Source organism: Neolamprologus multifasciatus, chromosome 9 (assembly GCF_963576455.1).
Source record: "Neolamprologus multifasciatus chromosome 9, fNeoMul1.2, whole genome shotgun sequence".
Taxonomy (NCBI): domain Eukaryota; kingdom Metazoa; phylum Chordata; class Actinopteri; order Cichliformes; family Cichlidae; genus Neolamprologus; species Neolamprologus multifasciatus.
Window position 1 is genome coordinate 22,618,763 of NC_140447.1, and position 22,354 is coordinate 22,641,116.

General features: G+C 42.4%; 1 protein-coding gene across 23 annotated transcripts in view; it reads left to right on the forward strand.

Annotated features, from left to right (window-relative positions):
- scrib (scribble planar cell polarity protein) overlaps nucleotides 1–22,354 on the forward strand; it is a 78,880-nt gene that overhangs the window by 22,595 nt on the left and 33,931 nt on the right. For all 23 annotated transcript variants that reach the window (XM_085172130.1, XM_085172134.1, XM_085172136.1 and 20 more), the window contains exons 2-15: nucleotides 7,965–8,082; nucleotides 12,260–12,338; nucleotides 12,914–13,003; nucleotides 14,879–14,935; nucleotides 15,203–15,266; nucleotides 17,138–17,212; nucleotides 17,516–17,660; nucleotides 18,673–18,791; nucleotides 18,955–19,154; nucleotides 19,927–20,093; nucleotides 20,209–20,339; nucleotides 20,453–20,575; nucleotides 20,760–20,945; nucleotides 21,035–21,391. In XM_085172130.1, the coding sequence (XP_085028256.1) occupies nucleotides 7,965–8,082; nucleotides 12,260–12,338; nucleotides 12,914–13,003; nucleotides 14,879–14,935; nucleotides 15,203–15,266; nucleotides 17,138–17,212; nucleotides 17,516–17,660; nucleotides 18,673–18,791; nucleotides 18,955–19,154; nucleotides 19,927–20,093; nucleotides 20,209–20,339; nucleotides 20,453–20,575; nucleotides 20,760–20,945; nucleotides 21,035–21,391 (1,911 nt within the window). The remainder of the gene's footprint in view (nucleotides 1–7,964; nucleotides 8,083–12,259; nucleotides 12,339–12,913; nucleotides 13,004–14,878; nucleotides 14,936–15,202; nucleotides 15,267–17,137; nucleotides 17,213–17,515; nucleotides 17,661–18,672; nucleotides 18,792–18,954; nucleotides 19,155–19,926; nucleotides 20,094–20,208; nucleotides 20,340–20,452; nucleotides 20,576–20,759; nucleotides 20,946–21,034; nucleotides 21,392–22,354) is intronic.

A 22,354-nucleotide genomic window follows, 5' to 3' on the forward strand; every position in this document is an offset into this window, starting at 1 on the left:
CACAGCTGATTGTTATGTGAACTCACGGTGAGGCCATGGGTGCCATTTCTTGTTCAGTCCAGGCAGCGCCCTCCTCTAAATCAAAAGGAGCGTTTCCACTAAGGAGAACACATCTGAGGCAAACTTTCTTCTGCTGAAAGAGCAACCATGTCCCAATCTCATTATTATGGCATTATCTGGGGGTGATGTGTGAAAACGGCTTAAGCACCCAGCATGGTTGGTAGTCCACAGTGACTATGGAGACCTTTACACAGCTTTACAGGCCTTTGTATTAAACGGGGGCGGGCGGGGGGGGGGGGGGGGGGTAAATCTAGGTTTGTTCCATATTAGTAATCAACAGCACATAAATAAGATGCAAGACAAATAAGAGATTATGAAATACAGATTACAGCAATGTTTAAACAGCTTTAATGGGCCCAGCACAGAAAAGGGAATGAACATTGATGTGAATAAGAAAATATTTATTGGCCTTATTTGTATATTTGATCCAGGACATCCCAGATACCGTCACTATATTATTTGCTCTATGACCAAGCAGTTTTTATTGAGAGGAATTTTTACCTGTTTATTTATGACTAGCTCAGAGCTACTGGTAAGTGGTGACAGGCTCAGGTATGTCTTGCCCTGGCTTTCAGTTGCGTTTGCGCTCCACACTGATCAAAGTCACTTAGACAGGTGTGAGCGCTGTAGATGGCAGTCATGCTGTCAGCCACACCACCGTCACCACGCCCTTCTCTCTGTGTGGCCTTTTCAGCCCTCCCGGGGGAGCTGCTGGAACCGGATAAGGGTAGTCATGGCTCAAAGTACCACTTAAGTGGAGCACAAACACTCAGGCGCATATGCGGACTGTTTTTAAAATTACGCCAAACAAAGGGGTATGTATACATGCACCCGCTTTTCTCTGTGCTCCCTGCAGATTCTGTGAGAGTTAATAGAATTAGATGTACCGTCTTAAATGAAATGCACATGACCATTCATAGATGAAATTTGCAGCGTAGTGCTGGTGTGTTTGTGTATTTTGCTTCAGTCTCTCACACACGCAGACACACGCAGAGTGGGAGATGGCGGGTGAGAGCAGAGGAAGTGGAATGATAGTTTATAGTTGTGAGTAGGTGGATGGTTGTATTGTTGGCTGATGTGTGTGTGGGTTTTCTGGTGAGGCCACTGGGAGCATTAAACTCCACACTGTGTTTAGAACGGAGTGGACTAGTCTAAACTGCGTAATAAATTCCATTACTCATTTGTGAGATAAAGGATTCGTGTCTGTAGTCCGTTGGAATTATGTTTTTGGTCAGTAGCTGAAGTCTTTGTTCCACTTAGTTGTGCAGGCTGTCCGGAGCACTGTGGGGCTCTATTGTTTACCCTCCATTCTTCATTAATAATCCACCGTCACTCCCTTTCTCTCGGCTCTCTCCTCTCCACTTTGCACACAATCTTCCTTTTCTCCTTGTGCTGTTCTCCCCACACGCCTTCTCTATCCTTCTTAGTCATTCCTTTCTTTTGTTATCTTTCAGCACTTTCTCCTTTAAAGTCTTCACCCCCTCCTCTTCTTCTCTGTGGTGCCCTCTCGGACAATGAAGGAATCCCCAGGCTGGGCCGGAGGAAGAGGGGAGAGCAGCTAGAGCTGGACTGTGACTGACAGCCCTGTGTGGGACTGGCTGTTTGGCCTTTGTCCCTCTGCCAAGGAAAATGGAGGGAACCCAGAGAGGTGGAACAGTGGGAAGGCGGAGGGAAGAAAGACCAGTTAGGGCATCATTCATGTGTAGAAGTTTTGGCCAAAGCCTCGGCTCCCCCTTCTCCTGCAGAGTAGCCCAAACATTGCTCCATGTGCTCCATTAGCACTGGCCTTGAAATGACCGAGATTGAAATCCTGCTGGTGTTGGTGCTTTTAGCTTCATATAGCTCTACACATACGAGGAGGACGAGAGCTAGGGAGCGGCCTTCTGTCTGTAGCCACTCATTTACTGACTGAGTTTATACCACAACAATGGCCACCGCTGTCTGTAGAGACAAGCGTCCAGTAATGAGCCTCTCTCGGGTGACCGACCAAGTTACTCAGTCAACCAGATCCTCTCAGCTTTTTATTTCCCCGGACACTGAAAGAGTTGAGGAAAGCACAAAAGCACGGGCTTTCCCCTCCCTTCTCTTTGAGCCCCTCACCCGATTGTGTGTGTATGTTTGTGTGTTGAGAGGGAATGGCTGTTTGGAAGAGTGGGGACATAAGGACTAGGCTGACAGGGCAGATTTGGCATGAGATTAGGGGGCTCAGGAATGTTTGGATAGGAATTTCAGTTGTGCATTAAAGAGAATTTTAATGACCGTATGTAATTTCCCTCTTTCTGTCACACTTGGGTTGATTTCATATGTGCATCCATTGATTAAGTTCTTTTTTTAAGCAAGCTAAGACCTGATCCAGTGGGTTCAGTTGCATAGTTTTTGTTTTAGTTAGCACTAAGTCAGAAAAGGTTTATTCATATATCAAGCACAATGAGCTGCCGCAAAGCTTTAGCATTACACTGTATAGTACTTTTGCAAAATGCTTCATACTGATGGAAAAAAACAACACAAAAGGAACAATAGTGTAGTAAAAATAATGAAAGTAAAAGTTAAATCCATTAAAGAAACAGAGACTCAGTAAGAGAGTTATTAAAAGCAAACATTAAAATGATTACTTAAGACCAGTAACTTGGCTACAGAAAGACTAAACAAGTATGCTTTTATTTTTGAATTAAATAGTCATAATATTATAGGTTTAACAGGATTCAGAAGATCATTCCACCAACTTGGAGTATAAAAGTTTAAAAAGGGGCTTAAAACCAGGTGGCCGGGTCCAGATAATCTGATGGGTCGAGTTGCTTCATAGCTTAAGAACATATTGACGTCCTCAACCACGCAGAGCCTAAAAGACTGATATTAAAGTTTTGAACTAAGTCAAAAACTAATTGGAAGCCAATTTAATGACCTCAGCACAGCTTTGAAGACTTGGATTGTTACTTAACTTTTCTTCTGTCTGAATTACAATAAATTTCTTGAAATATGTTTTTAAAAAGTAGCTTTTAGTCAACAAACTGACATTTTTTTTAGATTGAAGTTTCTCCCTGATCCGGTGCAAATACCCTTTGTTTAAAAAAAAAAGAAGAAGAAGAAGAAGAAGGTTGAATTAAGTTTTTGTGTGCGTGCTTGTAGATCGGCTTGCTCCGTCTCTAGTCAGATGGCAGGATTGGAGGGAAACTGAAAGCTAACTGGAATCACTTGATTGGAACACTGCAGCCTCTGTAAACATCAGGCCTGGTCTAACGGTCGAACGTCACTAATACAAAGCACGTACAGTCCACCCAGATGTCCTCATGGTATAAGTAGCCACATTTGAATTGGAGTTAAGTGAGGTTGACATGTATTTCCAGTGTATGTAGAAATACATGTAGATTTAAGACTGCTTCAGTGCACATGGCTGCTGCCTTAATGCCCAGACAGTCTTACTACTGTAGCCGGAGTTCTGAAGCTGGAATATGCAACACATTTTTGACAGTATTAGACAAAAGAAATTCATAATAACCTTTAAGCATGTTGTAATTGGAGTGATCTGAGAGTGAAGTGGACTCCTGGACTCTCAGGATTTAGAAAATATAGCTTGGAATGGGAGACTTCACCAATTGTAGGTGTTTCCTCAGATCGCATCATACCTGTGTAGACAGAGTCTGTGCAGTGGTGCGTGGGTTAAGCAGAGGACTTTAACTTGGGAGTGTGAGGTGTTTCCACAGATTTAGGGCACTGTGGCAATGGGGCTATTCCTTCTTAAATAAATTATGTAATTATTTTTCCCCTGCAAAGAAGTTATTTGCCAAGTACTTTGTGACTGAACAAATAAAGGATCAAACTAATTAGCTCCACCGTCCTGGACAGTAGCTGGAGTGGCCCTCCAGATGAGGACAATGACTATCGTTGCCATTTGCAGTGCAGTATGGTGGAGTGCAGTTTGAGACAAGACACTGAAGCAGCTGAATGATAGAGAAGACCACCAGGGCACTGACTTGCTGGGACTGAACTTTTAAAAACTTTAAAAAGAAGTGAAATTTAAAAATGCTAAAATTAGTTGCCAAATAATCCTGGGGGACTCGTCCATGTAGAGTCCGTGCGAACAACACCGGTGTTGAAGACTATAATACTCTGCTAACAATCAAGTGCTCTGAGTTAAAGACCTACAAAGCAGGATCTCCTTTGGTATGCCTAAATGATGACTGTGATGAACAAGCATGCGTGCAAACACATCCTGAGGCACATAGCCCTCGTCTGAGTGCAATGCAGCCTAAACAGGACGAAGCATCTTGGGAGTTTCCATGCACTTAAGGGCAGCGTGCCTTTAGCTTAGTGTTTGTTTTTGTTAGATACATTGCTCTCTATAGCAGGCAGGGTGATCGGGCTTGATTTTACTCTATACCAATGAGGAATTTCCTGAATAAGTACACACTGCACACAAAACATTTTACCCAAGTTAAACAGACCCAGTCCTCCCACTAGTGAAATCTTACCAGAATCCAACTGCATCTGTGCAGCTGTGTCAATTCTCATAACTAACTTGCATGGTCACTTTTTATCTATATAGCACATTTAAAAACAGAGGCTGACCAAACGTGCTTTCCTGTCGAGACAAGTTGGTGCAAAAATATAAATGCAAAGCATAAAACCCACAAAAGGGAAAAAACAAAACAAACCATGACAGAGAAGAACCTCGCCTTCAGGTTTTAGGTGAAGGGGGAGGCAAGAGTTTTTTTGTTTTTTTTTTAAGGCTGATCAAAAGTCAATTAAACCTAAACACATCCATGTGTTTGTTTCATAACTGATGAAGTCCAGCATGTGTAGCTTCTGTTCCTGTTTCAGTTACCTTCTGTTTTGTGTTTGTGACATCGTGCCTCCAATAAAAACTGACTCGTCTGCTGAACGAGACGTCCTGATCAAACAAATATTTCACATATTTCACTAGAAACAGTAGCCAAAGGCTTGGCTACTGTTTCTAGTTTGAATGTTTTTCTGTAGGCACAAGTGAAACTTGAAAGTGGGCTGTATTGACTGATATGCTGCATATTACTATAAGTGTTCTGATACCCCGCACTGCCACACTGCCCTCTGCTGACGCCTGTGGTCTGCCCCCCTTCACTCCCTGCTGCTATGCAGTAAAACATCCTCCTGTTCACAGCTTCGCTCTCTTCCTTGTACAAACAGCTCTTGTCAGAGCCTCATTAAAACACTCTGGTTGCAAAGTCGTAAAAGAAAAGCATCACACTGGTCTCGTTGTCACCAGTGTGTCATCTCGCTCCAGAAATAGTTACTGTCACGTACATATTTGCAGTCCTGCGAATCCTACTGAAGTGACTGAACAGACTGCCACGCTGCACTGAAGAGACAACAGTGTGGGTACACAACTTTTAATTCCTGATGACCCATTGACCAGCATGACACCGCTTGTTTTCCAGTGTTTGATTTGAAAATAGATCAGTCATGGTGGAAGCGTCAAAGACATCAGACCCGGGTCTGACATTTATTAGCCGTTCTGAAATTAGATGCATTCAAGAGCAGATTTTATTGTTGTTCTTGTTCTTGTTTTTGTTTACAACATTTTATTTAGTTATTCATCCTGATGTGGTTGCAGTGACAGATGGGGTAATATTGCACGGAGGGTATGGACTGTGTATGTACACTGGATTCACTGGGAACTCTGGTAACTTAGGTAATGTGAGGTAAATGCACGATTATTTTATTATTCAAAATAAACACTGAGACCAATGCAAATTCCAGGAGTTTGCTGGGAGTAATGGCAAAACAGGAGGGCGTTGGAGTGTTGGCACTTAAGCTCTCCTTATTGATCAAATTCTGGGTAACAAGTGTTCTAACAACAAGTTCTAACACCACCCTGAGGGGTTTTTCATCTTTAAGTTTTTCCTGTTCTGCACAGTAAGGTTTCCTCCTCCCCTCCCAGAGGCTGGTTCCCACCTGGCTCCTGCACATGGTTACCTGTTCACATGATCACCTCTCAGCTCCTGTTTCTCGTTTCTGCCATTTGATCCCTCTCACCTGCTCCTCAATGAGCCAACGCCCACTCTCTGTTTATTTTCTCTGTTTATATTCTCCTCCCATTTCACTCGCCATCAGGTGGGGAACTTCCAATCAGAATTTTGGAAAGTACCGGCGAGCCCGTCATTGCGCTGCCAGCAAAAGACGAGCCAAGTTTTTGGGGTATAAATGCCTTTTTAACCCCTGCCAAACGAAACGCATCGCTAGTTATCAGGAAATGTCTGTCATTGAGGAAATCAGTGGAGCTGAACACAAGCTTAAACACAGGCTTTCTCTCGGGATGTTTATGTCAGACAAAATCCTCATAATACACATAAAAGAAGATTTGGTGCTATCTGATTTATTTCATATTTATGCAACGGTTTGGAAGCTGTAGCATAAGCAGGTTTTAAAAATCTTTAATCCACAGTGGAGGAGGAAGAGCTTAGAAATTGTTTGGATTTTTCAGTTTAGTAAATGAATCATTGGTGATTGAAACACAAAAGTTGTTTTCAGCAGAACATGCTGCTGATGGCTTGAGGTTTAATTTGAATTAAAGTCGTGGCTCCAAGCTTGCGGACGTGAGTGCACTCTATGTTCAGAAAAACAACCCGAAGAATAACTTTATACAAATTCCTTTTCCAGAATGCTTTAGTCGGCAAGTTCCTGAAGGCTGTTCCTCCCTGTCCGAGCAGTTGATGGGACTGTTGACAGGGTGGACAGTGGATCCTCTGTGGGCCGTACAATCCGGGTCTGGTTGAGGGGTTAATAACTGCATAGTTCTGTCTTGTTACTCTTGCTGCTCCTCGCCAGCTTGTCTTGTCTGTCCATCTGAGCAGCAGATGACACGCACACAGTGCGGCTGGCGGAGGAATGTTTCTGAACGTTCGCCTCTCCAACAACCGGGCTCTTGTGAAAGCACTTGGCACGGCCACAGCCGCAGCACTCTTCCCAGCTCTGCGAACGAAAGCCACTTTGTTTGGCTGCCGTTGCCATGGTGTGGAGGAATTTTTTTTTTTTTTTTTGGAGAATATAAGGATGGATTTTAATCCCCCCCCCCCCCCCCCCCCTTTTTTTTTTTTTTTTAAAACCAGTTGTTTAGATGCTGCCCTCTTTTGCACATAAAGGATGTTTCATGTTGAATTTATGGTTGGGCAGAGAGGAATGTCAACAACACTTGAGAAACACAACTGAAATCGTTTGTAGGACTTTTGACCAAAACAATGAACTAATTTATCTATTAGGTGTTTGTTGGAGTCATTTACTTATCTTGTGTGTCAATTTTTGTGCCACAAAAACACTAATCTGCTTATCTTTTGTTTTGTATCACCACACAGGGTTTTCCTTTCTCATAATGTGCCTTTGTGGGGGTATAGTTAAATTAAAGAGTCTGTGTTACCTTATTTTACAGAAGTTTCTGCATTTTCTTCTAATTTGATAATCAGAAATGCAACTCCATTTTAAAAACAAAAACTGGTTGGAAAATATTTTTATTACCGTCCTTCAGGGAAGGTTAACACTTCCTTGAAGAGAGGCAGTATTATTTTTGGGATTGCTGCCAGACCTTTGACCTTGTTTCAAGTTTGCTGCTGATATAATCAGTAGAATTAAGCAATAAGGAAAGGAATCATTAATTGCGCCCTGTAATCATAACTAAACTGTGGATATGCCTGAGGCTGCATGCGGACCATCATCATCTTAATTTTATGTGAGATCGCATTGCTCTTACGACTCCTGGTCTAAAAAGGAACATTAATAAAGCTGAAACAACTAGTACATCAGTGAATCCAGTAACTGAAATCGTGAGATTTTTTTGATCATTAATTCTCAAATGCTATCATCCTGCTGCTTGTGCATTGAGCTGAGCCTGATTGAAAGAGTTATTCTGACTAATGTTGTTTAATGTGTGTTTACAGCCTTTCTTCAGACTACTGAACCTCCGGAAACTCGGCCTGAGCGACAATGAGATCCAGAGACTCCCGCCTGAGGTGGCTAACTTCATGCAACTGGTGGAACTGGACATCTCCAGGAACGGTACAAGCTCACTGTGAACAATCTGTCATAACTCTCATAAAACCACCCTTTGACACATTTTTTTTTTTTAAAAGTATGTCCTCATATGGGGATAGTGACTTTAATTTACAGCATAAAACAATAAAGTCACCACTGTTTAGCAAAGTATAGAAAACATTATGAAGTAAAAGGACTCAGGAGGACATAACCAGTGTCTTGATCGCCCAGGACCAGTAAGAACTGCATATTGGGCAAGTTTATTGGCCAACTTTGTAATGAAGTTTCCACCAGTGACAGTTGTGTTCACCCGTGAAACCCCTCGCTAACAAACATTTATCTTTTTATGCTGCCACCCGCTTATTTTCACATTAAATGAAGTGACTTTGACTTAAAAGGTCCAAATCTGATGGTTTTAAACAACTAAACTCATCTTCATATCAATGGGACTGACAGTTTTTACCCGTCACTGAATGTAGCTTCCAGAGTATGACACGATGTGTGCTCTTTATACATGCAGAAAGTACTGATGCAGGGGTCACATTGGCTTCAGTTAAGTTAAGCTTTATGTTATAAAATTGGGCTCAGGGTGTATGAGGTTAGTGAAATAAAGCGGTTAGTCTTATTGGGGTTGAAAGACAACATGAAGCCAACGCTGTACATGGCCAGACAGCACAAGCGCTTCATTCGCATCGGTGACTAAAAATCGATGCATGACGACGGTAAAACGTACCACAAGTATGTGTAGAAATAAAAAGAATACAAGGTTAAAGCCCAGAAGCATCTATTTTTCATATCAGCGGTCCAGCCTCGTGCCGAAGCCTCGTTTCTCTGACACACAGTGAGCTGTGAAGAGCCGCCTCTGTGCCTGAGATGGCGAACCCAGGTGAAGTCAAAGAAAACACTTTTCTAGACTTCACAACAGCCCTTGTTACTCTAATCATAATAATCATAATAAAACCAGTGAGGGTAAAAAGCCAGTAGTAGCACTTTATCAAATCACCTGTTCCACAAGGTTAGACATGAAGCTTCAGCTTCTCCCATAAACCATCACTTTATTTAACACCATGACGAAGATTTTAGAAATAAAACCTGCCTCTATGCAGATTAATTGCTGGAGTAGTTTTCTATGATCTTTATATTTGCATTTTACATCTTTAAGTTTGCTTCAGGCTGACAGCAGTCTTTCGTTGTCACTGCAATACCTGCAGCATGCAGTGGAAACAAATTTTTGCACCCCAGTGTAAGGAGAACATGGTCAGATCAGTTAAATATTAGCTAGCCCTCTGTGCCAGATTCAGATAGCCATCTATAAATGTACGCTTAAATGACAAAACCATCCAAATCAAACTGCTGATTCTGCCCTCGGTCAGAAAGGTAAGGTGAAACCCACGTCTGAGTTTCCCCAGCGATATTATTTTCTGCTGTAATGCGCACAAATATCTTGCCCTTTCCACGTCCTTGAATACTTCACATACACAAACGCCGTGGTAGTGGCAGAAAGGTCTCTGTGCTAGATAGGAGACATCTGCCCTGCTACACACTGCATCAAGTGCTGGGGGAGGCAGTGTGCAGTGGCCTGTGAGGGCCTTTCCCATCTGTCTGCCTGTCCGCTTCCCCACTCCTGCTGCAGGACGGTGCTGAGCCAGATAAATGTGATTGGCTGCTTGGCTCTGTAGGGATTTCTGAGTGTGCACCTGCAGCATCCAGTAGTGAAAATACACTTTGCAATGATGCCACTAGGTCATATTTCCTCCCCTGCCTTTTTATATGTGCACTAGACTAAGCAACCAAGAGTAAAGTAAACATTTAAGCTGTTTGGCACTGTACAAACTATTTTGCTACCTCTTAATGTCAAGGTAAGGTGGCGTCGTTGACCTGCCTTCTGGAAGGCACTAATTTCAGCAGGGCTGTGACGTACTCTCAGGGTGCCATAGTTTATCATATCACAGCATAGTTATTAGTAGACTTATATTTTAGCTTACGACAACAAATCTGCAAAAGGTTTAGTAACTGAAACCTTAAAACAACTATTGATGGAGTCTTGCTGCAGGTATCGACAGAGGTGGTCAGCTGTGTAAGACCTCGGGTGGATGGGAGCAGGTGAACGGTTCGCTTTCATTCACGTTTAAACTGTGAAGAGTCGGTTTGATGACTCATAACTGAACAGCCAGTTTGCTACACACGTCGACTCCAAAGTGGACATGCTCTGTTGGTATGAAACATGACATGCTTTTTGGCATCTGTTGAACATAGTATTTACACGAAGAAGCATTGTTTTAATCATAAAATTACTATTATTTATTCATTTTTTCCACTTTTTGCCTAATACCTTAGATCTATAATACCTTAGGTCTATATACAGCAATAGAAGCGTGCACACCATCTGGCTGCAACTTTATTTTATATAATTTTGTCTGTCTTTAATTCCTTCTTTGGCTTTAGCCATGAATTTTACTAGAGAGACGGGCTGCAATCAAGTCCCACCTACCCACCCACACCCCAGGGGAAAAAGTTTGTGGCTTTCCACTGACTGTATTGTACTAAACATAGGCTACTAAAATAATCCTCTGACTTAATGTTTTCAGTCAGCTTAAGGCGTTTTGTTAGTGTTTCAGCCCATTGTTGCATGTTGATTGTTTTCCCTTGTTGGGGTGTGGTTTTCATAGTATTACACAATGCTCTCTGTCTTTATACTCAGGAAATGTAATGCAGTTAGATTCAGATGTATGTATCAAATGTAACTGATGTGGCCATGCACAGTCAGTTGCCTTCTTCAGAGCTGGTGTGTTTAGACAGATAAAATGAAAGAAAGAGTCAGTCTGCGATTAAATGGGACCAACTCGGCAGTTACATGTAAATTGTTCAATATGGCGAGTAAGTATAATAAACTGGTGAAAATTGCAAATCTGTTGCTCTCTGCACACACAAAAACTCACAGTTACGTCTTACAGTCTAGCCAGAATCTCATAGGTTTGAAACTACTTCAAAAAAGGTTCCCAGCAGTCTTGTTTTTATATAGGAATATAATAAGAACACACCAGTTTCAATCAGCTGACCAAAGTCTCAATCACACAGAGACGTCCTAGACAAGTTGCACTGATTGGCGGAGACTGGCTTGGATTGATTACACCACGCTGCTGACCTGTCTGCGTTTTATGAGTGATTGCAGTTAGTCTGAATACGATCGCAAACACTTGTGTATCAAAAGTGTTCGCCCAGAATCTGCTCGTGGGTGTCGCACACTCAACCTGTGGGCAACCAGTTGGTCACCGCAACTCCTTATACACAATCTCAAACATTAAATGCAGTCTTTGGACAACCACAGATTTTTACCCTAGCCACAAAGAGGTCTTTTAGTGTGACTGAGCCATAACTGATATGGTATTGTGTGCTCACCTTAGTTTTAATTTATGTTCATTTGGTTATTTTTGCCACCATAAGAAGTGTTTGTGATTTTCTTGAGACTGAGATCTCTGTGTAAACATAAGTCACTTGCTTTGAAAAGGTGTTTCCTTTGACAAGTGCTTATTATATCAAAATCATACAAAACTTTAATAAAAGAATAAAGGTTAAATATTAAGCAATAAAACATGACTAAAAACTGAAACTGAAACAAGCAAATGTAGTTTTGAAACCTAATGAAACTAAATTGAATTGAAAAAAGGAACATGAAAACAAAATGCAAATGTAAAAATTAAAATTATACCACACTATTAGAACTGGCACCGATATCAGCCCTGTTGAATGAGCTGGTTAAATTAATTTTGTACTAAATTTTCAAAGCTCATGCGATGAAGAGCTGCAAGACTTTGAAAAAGGATAGATATTATTTCATAATGAATAATTATTTGGTTCCTGACTCTAAATGGTCATTAATAAGAACAAAAAATCACGTGAGTTAGCTGAAACACATATGTACATATGTCTTTAATCACCACTATTGGGCTAGATCTTCACAATCAGTGCATCCCTGAGAAAATCAAGATGTACTACTACACTTTGACCTCTGCAAAAAAAAAACCCTTGTCTCATTTTTCTCTCATTTTCTTTTCTCTGACTTCTCTGCTCTTTGGCATCTGGTTGTGGTTATGAGGAACCTTTTAAAATCATTCGCTCTATAGCATCAGCTCGTTTCACGATCCACATCTGTGCATCCACAACGCTGACTCCTCCTCCTTCTTCTCTTTTTCTCCTGCAGATATTTCTGAGATCCCAGAGAGCATTAAGTTTTGCAGGGCCTTGGAGATTGCAGACTTCAGTGGAAACCCCCTCTCCAGGTAAGTGCATTTCAACAGCCCATCATTTTTTATGATCAGTGTGGGAAAATATAAGAACGGGGTATTCCCAGATACAGTAACGAGAGCAGAGTTGTGGGGGCAACACTGTTTTGACAGATGAAATGAAGCGTGTGTGTCATTTTCTTTGCTCTAATTACTTTGCTAAGTGTGCAGTGAACTGAACTTTTAAATATTGTAATTGTTCATGTGTGTGCATGTAAACAGTATATCGAGTTTGTGGAGTGTGACGCTCGTTTCACTGCTAAGTAAGGATTAGGAACAGTAAATGAACACATGTCTGGAGCTGATCACTGTTTTGCGTGCTTACTACCGCTTGGCTTAACCAGGATACCAGTTAATTCCCATTATAGCCCCGTTCACCTTCATCATCTTCTTACCCCCTGTCATCAATATCTCTCCGTTCCTACTATGGAAAAGTGATTGAACAGCTGGCAGAAACTTTGATCCCGATGTCTTTAACAGATGTGGAAGGCTAGTAGTCAGTGTGTGAGTTGGCTGTTGCCATTAAAACAAAAACCTAACAGACACCATTTTCCTCTCTCTCTCTGCCTCAGATTGCCGGATGGTTTCACTCAACTCCGAGCGCTCGCTCACCTGGCCCTCAATGATGTGTCATTACAGACGTTGCCCAACGACATTGGAAAGTATGTACATGCTCATTATGGCTCATAGAAGACAATAAGTTAAAAGGGGTTTTTTTGTTTATTTTTTTTTTCAGTTTTTCCTCTTGGTTAGATTAAGAAAAAAATAAAAGCAACACTGACGCAAGTGGGAGCATTGGCTATCTTTTATCTCATTGTAAATGAAAAGCCTTGCTCCTGGTCTGGGACGTCGTGAAAGGCCCCTTTGTCCTCTTTCCAGCACTGTGCCGATGCTGGTGCCTAATCTAGAGCCAGGTTCATTCCTTTTTTACTGAAAAACAACCGGTGCCAACAAGCTGGTAGTTGGCAAAGCACAAAAAAACTCATGAATGGAAAGTTGGAACCACAGATCAGGGTATTTCCTGGCTTAAAATTGGCTTTTGGGAATGAGGGTGGCTGTGAATGTAGGCATGATTGGTTGCCCCAATAGTTGAGAGTGAGTGCTGTGTTACTGTACTTCATGTAAGTGCGCATTTTTCTGCCATTGCTGGTTATTAGGTGAAGAAAAATTTATTTTATGCAAAAACAAATGAAACCGAACTCAAAAGATCACAATAGTTATTACAAGTACAATAGTATTATTACAAGCCTGGAGAGACTAAACTAAATTGAAACCAAAGCCAAATATTCTTGTGTTCAGGATGAACCGGGGCCATGTCAGTGGCAACAGGAAGGGTTCCCCAAGAAATGACTGAAGCCTGAAGGATCTGTTCACAATTACATTCTTACAATATCACCCCAAATTTTGCTGTATCACATTTAGTTCTCAGACCTGCTGCAATGTGTTCTTAGAAGTCAGGCCGAACTTGCTTCGCACAGGCAGAGAAAGTGTTTCCATGTTGGAAAATGACAATCCCACGAACACTTTACTGACACGCTTTAATTTGACGTTAAATACAGAGCATTCTTACTATAATCCATTTAGGCCCTAAGGCGACCAAACAGTTTTACTGACTAAAATGACAGAGAGGTTAATTTATTATACACGAATACTCTTTGAGCATAAACTATCCACCTCAACGCTCCTGCAGTTATAAATCTTGTTAAAGCAATGCTAGCCATGGTTCACTGCAAAACGTTACAGTGGTAGTAATTAGAATTGGGACAATTGGGTAATGGATGAAGAACAAAACACTGTAAAAAATTGTAGGAAAAGAGGACTGACATTTTTATCATTAAAATATTGTAACTACATATATAAATAAACTGCTGGGATTAAAAGTGACACGGCTTGATCATGTCAAGTTTAAAACCTGTCTGAATACAGGGCTGCCTGTATTCTACCATAAAGCCAGCTTAATGATCCATTTCTAAACAAAAGAAGGAGGAAAGAAATCTTGATGTTTCAGCAAAGTAATGAGTCTTCATATCTTTTATATTTGGTCTTGCACAGTTTTTTTTTTTTTTTAAGATTTGAGGCGCCTCACACATCTCTACTGATATTTGTCTTTGGCATCAGATTTCCTTATTTTGTGCCAAAAGCAGAGGGTGCAGCAGTCGCTGTGCACACTTTAGTGACAATTCACAGGCTAAGATAGAGAACCTAAGTGCTTAAAGGTTGCAAAAAGCGCAACTGTAGCCTGTGGCCACTGAGATTTACAGATGTGCACGAATAAAGCGAGCGTGCAGGTTCTCGAGGAGTACCGATGTGCTCAGAGGCTGCGGGCCACTGCTGTTCTCAGACAGATGGAAGAGTCCCTCACCACGCCTGGCAGCCCAGACGAACAGACCCACCATCTGACTAACCAGCCTGCCTCTCCTCTCCCTTCTTTTCCTCCCCCATCCTTTATTCTCTTCACCTGCCAACTCCTGCCCCTCATATTTTTTGTTTCTCTTCATTTATGTGCCTCGTGTTCTCTGCCATTCCTGCTTTTGTAGTTTGGCCAACCTGGTGACGTTGGAGCTCAGGGAGAACCTGTTGAAGTCTCTGCCCACGTAAGTTTTTCGTCTCTGCTCATACCACACATACATATTTCACTCTCCACATTTTTCATTGGGGTGTTTTGTCACTGCTACTTTTACCTGTCAGTTACTGTAGACGTTTCGGGAAAGGCTCACACCGCGACTTACTTGTAACAGCAGGTTTATGAACGTACATCACTACATGTGAATGAATGGTATGCTGTTACCAGTTGGAGCCGGAGCTCTTTGTTCTTTGAATGCACATATTTGTGTGACATAACCGGTTGTGCTTTGATACAGGTCGCTCTCTTTCCTGGTGAAACTGGAACAGCTGGACCTGGGCAGCAATGAACTGGAAGTTTTGGTAAGTCAGCGTCTCATCCCCTTAAATCATCATCATCGTTGTGCTCAGACAACACCCTTAATTGTGTCTTAAAATAATATTTTTCATTTTTGCACAACCAGTAGAGCAGACATACACACACGCACACACTCTCAAATTGACACGTATCACAAATATCCCTCTCACAGTCCCACCACAGTAATTATGATCCAGACCACATGTTTACTTCACCAAACGCAGCCCAGCCAGTCTGAAAGAAGTGAAGCCCTGCCTGCACTAACCCAGAGTGAGTGCCGGTTTTAGCCCGGGAACACCCACCTGTCTCTGTAGGACAGAGCAAACAATGTCTCATGTCCTGACGAGGGCGGAGGCTGAACAAACAGTTGACATCATGATGAAACCTTGCCTGCATGCCTGTCATAGAGCATCGCTCAGCCAGCTTACATGCTCCTTAATTATTTCATATTTTAAATTTGAGCTCATTTCAAGATCCTTCAGTTGACTTGACAGAATCTGATTTACCAACATTAGATTAAAAAAATAGGACAATTTTGCGTAAACGGTGTCAGACTAGAAGTCTCTCAAAGTCCTGTTTCAGTACACTAATACATGGGAAAGATCATATGCATATTTAAAGGAGAGCTTTTGTGCTGATTCTTGTACTCACCTGTCATAGCCTTGAATGGTTCAATCCGTATTTATCTTATGTTGGACTTTTGTGCAGCACCTGTGCATCTATGAGATCTGAGGTTTACTTGTACATTTACTGACCTCATTATTACCATTGTAAAATTACATACTTGTTATAAACCAAGGAAAAGCATAATAGGGTCACCTTTAATTTTTATTTAGCTTCTGTTTCGAAGTTTGAATTGTCCTCTATGGGTTTGTGGGGATTGTTGCCTGAAGTATCAATGGCATATTTTTCCAACTCGGGGAAAGTGTAGAGTTGGAGATTTGAAGTAATTTTACTGGTGTAGCTGGTGAAAACGGAAGTAAAGGCAAAGCTAAAGCAGTACTTTAGCGAATTGAGCCTACCGGTTAAATACCCTCAACCATATCCAAGGGCTGTGGGTGGATTCCTCTGAATGGTTTCTGGGCTTACCCTTAGGGATAAGTCTTTAGGAGAGACTCGGAGTAGAGCCTTTACTCTTCTGTATCCAAAGCAGCCAGTTGAGGTGTTACAAACATCTGACTGGGATGTCTTCTGGAAGTTGATAAGGCACTTTTGGGTACATCTGACTGGGAGGAGACCAGATTATGCTTCTTAGCTGTCTTGGGAACACTTCACCATTCCCCAGGAAGAACTGGAGGAGGTGCCTGGCAAGAGGGAGGTTTATGGGAATGTTTTTTATACGATTGCCCATGTGACGTGGACAACACGGGACAACAGAACTTCTTGAGGTAGTGAACTTTTTTGACAACCTGCCAGATGGCCAGGACTCAAGTGAAGTGCAAAAATGACCAAATAAAACAAAAGTGATGAGTGACAAGAAGAAGACGGCACTGTTGGTGAGGTGAGGCTGTGTGGGCACTTTGTGTGTGTGTATGTGTGTCAGCTGTCAGAGAAGAGAGATGGTAAGAAAGCACACCTGGTACTGATGTGTCAGAAAAGTCAAACTGAAAGTCGGAATCCAGTGGGAGTCATGCTAGTCAGCGCTGATTTCAGTTTCAAGCATCTGAAGCAGTTTGTGGTATAACTGAGGCTGACATCAGATCTTTCAGTAACAGTCATCCACAGATGTCACATGATTTTTCTTGTCCAAATTCTCAGCCCCTCTAACAGATTTCAAATGAAGCACGATCTGCACAACGTGCAGTTTTAACACAAATTAGATTTTACATAAAAATATGGCCACTCACTCTGTCTTTACTCCCCTACTTTCCTTTAGCCGGATACCCTCGGCGCTCTCCCCAACCTAAGGGAGCTGTGGCTGGACCGTAACCAATTGTCCTCATTACCACCAGTAAGTACAGCTTTTTCATTTTTTGTTTGTTTGTTTGTTTTTTTAAATGTCCTGATTTTCATGAAGTTCCAAACTGTTGCTTTCATGCAGAATTTACTCCCACTAGCAGTTTTCTTCTTTTTGTGTTTGCTGGATTGTATTGTGTCTCTATAGCTCACTGTAAGTGGTAATTTGTGTGTGTGTGTGTGTGTGTGTGTGTGTGTGTGTGTGTGTGTGTGTGTGTGTGTGTGTGTGTGTGTGTGTGTGTGTGTGTGTGTGTGTGTGTGTGTGTGTGTGTGTGTGTGTGTGTGTGTGTGTGTGTAGGAGCTGGGAAACCTTCGTAGGTTGGTGTGTCTGGATGTGTCGGAGAATCGTCTGGAGGAGCTCCCGTCAGAGCTGAATGGCCTCCTGGCTCTCACAGACCTGCTGCTCACACAGAACCTGCTGGAGGTCGTCCCGGACAGCATAGGTGAGAAACACCAGGGGAAGGGACAGGTTTGTTTTCTGTGTTGGTGTTTATTACCAATCTGTGTGTAATAACACATTCTGTGTTATTACACACAGATTGGTAATAAACACCAACATTATTCTGTGGTGTTGGTGAAGGTGTTGGTGTTCATTACCATAAACTGTGTGTTATCTTGTCAGTGAAAGTTTTTGCACCTAATCATGAAGCCATATTAACCTCCTAAGACCCAAACTCTTCCACAGCATGCATTTTTAATTTATTTGGGCATATTGGGGCCCAATGAATGTAAAAACAAAGAATTACCAGATTTTTTTTTTTACCTTATTTTTGTTTTTAAGAAAAATAAGAGCCACATATGAGGATATTTGTTTCAAATTTTGATAGAACAGTGGCAGTATAATGTCCTCGTAAGTGGATATCAGGCCCATGTAGAGCAAAATTGAGTATTTTAGTCTAAATAACCCAAAATGTGATGTCCACATATGTGGACGCCAGGTCCTAGGAGGTTAAGTATACACTGGGATATGGCTCTAGTGTGATCTTAAACAAGAACAGCACTGCCCCCTACTGGAAAAATAATGCCAACGACGCACAGATATGTGTTTAATTGCAAGGACTAATTAGATTAACATATTTTACAGTATGTTGTCCGTGAGTCTTGCAAACTTACGTCTACATATTGCAGCTTAGGTGGTGCATCATAAATAAGCTGTAATGTGGGCTAAGTCTGTGCTTCTGCTGTTCCTTCTTCTTTGCCCTTGCTGTGGAAAGAATACAAATAATTTCTTAGTAGTGAAGTAAAACAGATTTTAAAAATCGTGAGAACTGCCCACTGCAGCCTGTCTTTGTTTTTCATTTACGCTTTTCTGCATAAAATGCTTGCTCAAAATCACACACATCCACACACAGATATATTAAGAAACACATATGTGGTCTGAATGAAAAATAGTGCAGCCCAGTAGTGAAGTTTAGATGTTGTGTATTGCTAAATGTTACCGTGATTTGTCTGCAGGGTCTCTGAAACAGCTGTCCATCCTGAAGGTGGACCAGAACAGACTGACCCATCTGACTGATTCAATAGGCGAGTGTGAAAACCTCACAGAACTTGTCCTGACGGAGAACCTGCTACAGGTAGGGACGCACAGTATAAACTGCTTCCTGCAGCCCTGCATTTGACCTATTAGGGGTTCATGCACACCCATTAATAACTAAGTCCCATTAACAATAATTATGTTGAATCACTGATTCCAATGGTTATTAATGGCTTTCGTCTCCCTCCCTTTCGCTTTCAAAGTCGCTTCCTCGCTCGCTGGGCAAGCTGAAGAAGCTGACCAACCTGAATGTAGACCGCAACCGGCTGGGCAGCGTGCCCAAAGAGCTGGGCGGCTGTGCCAGCCTCAACGTCCTCTCACTGAGAGACAATCGCCTGGGCAAACTGCCTGCTGAGCTTGCAGATGCCACCGAGCTGCATGTGCTGGATGTGGCTGGAAACAGGTACCCTTACTTAACACCGTAGACCGTTAATAATGCACAGCAGCTTTCACAGCAAAGGTTGAAGACCTGAAGAGAATGTCTTTGCCAAAATAGATAAAACAAAGATGTTGCACCGACACGTTTGCCCTTGTAGTTCGTAATTTCATCACAGGTATGACTTTGTGCAAATTGTTTGTTACTAGAATGATCTGAAGCATAATTATCGCTGTCAAAGTGTTATTTCAGAGACTTTATTCTTACATTCTCCTACAGTCTCTTTGCAAGTCAAAATAATCCTAGCTAGTCTTGTACTGGTGCGTGCTGCACCCTCATTTCACTGTTTTAACGAGAGTGGCCTTACAGCAAGGGTTGTCAAACTGGGGTGGGGTGTGAACAACCAGTCACCAGGAGTTCATTTACTAATCAGAAGGTTGGTGGTTTGATCCCTGGCTGTTCAAGTCTGCATCCCAAAGTATCCTCGGGCAAGTTGCTTTCTGAATGCATGCGAGTAGGTGAATGAGGCATGTTGTGTGCTTAAGAGGAGTAGGAAAGTGCCATTTAACCATGACAGTGGTCCTGTGGACCACAGTATGTGAGGAAAAGTGTAAATGTCTCCCATGTCTCATTGGCTCTGACAGGCATGTTAAAAGAAATTCAGATTTGTCTCACAAAGACGCCAGCCCAGCTGATGTGCTGTTCTGAGTGTACTGACAGGAAAGAAGGAAATAAATAATAGATCCACCTTAAAAATCTTAGAAGCTCATCTATCTGTCCCGACCTTACTTTCATCCAGATTACAAAACTTGCCTTTCGCCCTGACAAACCTCAACCTGAAGGCCATGTGGCTCGCAGAGAACCAGTCTCAGCCAATGCTCAAGTTCCAGACAGAGGACGATGAGCGAACAGGAGAGAAAGTGTTAACCTGCTATTTGCTACCCCAGCAGCCTTCCCCAAGCCTAGGTAAGCAACATGCTTTAAATAAACATTTGAGTATTCAGACCTGTTAGAAGCATGTATAGATAATATTTATTTTAACTGGCACACTCTTTCTTCTGCGCTCTCTCTTTATCTGCAGAGAACCTGCTGCAGAACAGTGTAGATGGTAGCTGGACAGACAGCAACCTGAACAGAGTGTCGGTCATCCAGTTCCAGGAGGAAACCAAGGCTGAGGTGGATGAGGATGATGAGGCTGCTGCAGAGCGTAGAGTGAGTAAAAACTAAACAAAGCAAACCTGACCCATCAGCACAAAAGCTAAAAAAAAGAATAATGTCGTGCTTAAAGGAAAATCAGATAAAATTGCTTTTTTTTCCTTCTTCAGGGCCTTCAGCGCAGAGCCACACCACATCCCAGTGAGCTGAAGGAGATGAAGAAAGGGATTGAAGAGAGGAGGAATGAAGCCTACACATCCAGACAGGACGAGGATCAGTCCCTGGACCCACAGGTACATAACGTCAGAAATATGGTCACCACCAAATTAAAAAAAAAAAGAAGCAAATAGCATTTCATTTCTTGCTGCTAAGCTCCAGTATTACAAACAACTAAACTCAAAATTTGCTCTAATACTGCCTGACTAGCTGCTGCTGTGGTACATGCTGATATAATAAAAATGATGTCCTTGTTTTTAGGGAAAAAGGCTCAGTGATCTCTCCAATCAGAGCCATGACTCACAGGTGTCTAACAGCACGCTGTCGGCCACCTCCCACGAGGACAGACAAAATGTGACTGAGGCCTCTCACATGGAGAACCGTGTGGACGGCCCTTCCCCTCAGGATGAGGATGACCTTGATGAGATGGAGGTGGAGTACATTGAGGTAAATGGTGGATAGGTTTTCTCCTCATTTCATGGATTCAGTCTTTGTTTCTGTTAGACTCTAAAATCCTCTCCCTTTCTTTTCTCCAGCCCACTGTGCACTTTGCAGAAGAACCCATCATCCGAGGTGGGGACGAGGACCACGAAGAGGACGGCGAGGACGGCGAGAGGAGTGACGAGGAAGACAAGAGGCCCATGGAGAAGCGTCTGATACGAAAGGACACGCCACACTACAAGAAGCACTTCAAAATCACCAAGCTGCCCAAACCCGAGGCTGTGGCCGCTCTGCTGCAGGGCTTCAGTCCCGACGCCCTCAACTCTTCTGCTCAGGCTGCCGAGGACGAGGAGGATGAGGAGGAAGAGCAGAGTGATGGCACTCCTCAGCACCGCCACAGAGTGGAGGAGGCAGAGGACAGCCGGCATCAGGTCAACTCCAGCCAAGTAAAGGTAAAAGAGAGATCCAAACACTGGCAGGGTGCAGTTCAGGAATGTAGAAAGTGTTATATATCATCACAGCAGGACATGCAGTACACACCAAGTCAGCATATTTTAGGATTTAAAACTTTACATATATATTTTTCCTTGTTTGTTGCCTCTTTGCAAACATTTGATATTGTATGCATGGAGAGCCTTTGCCACCTTGCAAGCTGCATTCACTTAAGATGGATGTGGCGTTGCATGCAGGGTCATTCCTGAGATGAAGCCGCCCTGCTCTTGTGCTATAAATCCAGGGTGATGCATTACATTCATCGCAAACGCCTCATCTGGCCCCCTCAGATTTTGCCTCTCCTAGCCTGTTCCCCCACAAAAGCATGCAGACATGTCGGCATAAATCAGCCACAGGCCATTGTGATCCCTTGTTTCCATACAAGACTGCATTCAGATCTTTGTCTAAACCTTTTTTTTTTCTTTGTGGATAAATTCAGCCTTTCTTGCTCAGCACTGGCGCGCCTTATCATCAGTTACCTGCTGATTTAATTGAATATTGACACTTGCACACTGCTTTTGTAACATTGTATGCTTGTAAAGTATGAATGAAACGAGTGAAGGATGCTCGGGAGCTGCTTATCTATGAATGTCCTTGTTGATCATTAGACTTATTCAATTGAGATCTGTTAATTTGTGTCACGCTAATTGTAGAAATCCTTTTTAACCTAACGATCAAACATCATCATGAATCTGTTTGGTGTGTGGGTATGGATGTGTGCGTGCGTGTGGGTGACTGAACTCGGACCAACCAGAACATGTACTGGCAGAGCTGGAACACAACATCGAATGAGCCTGGCTTGCGTCACATGGTCATATTTTCTTTCACTGGGTTTTTGTAGGGACTTTGTTCTTCTAGTAAATCAGTTTCTGCATCATTTCTTTTGTACTTTCTGTGAATCGTTTAGCTATGTTTTTTTTAGC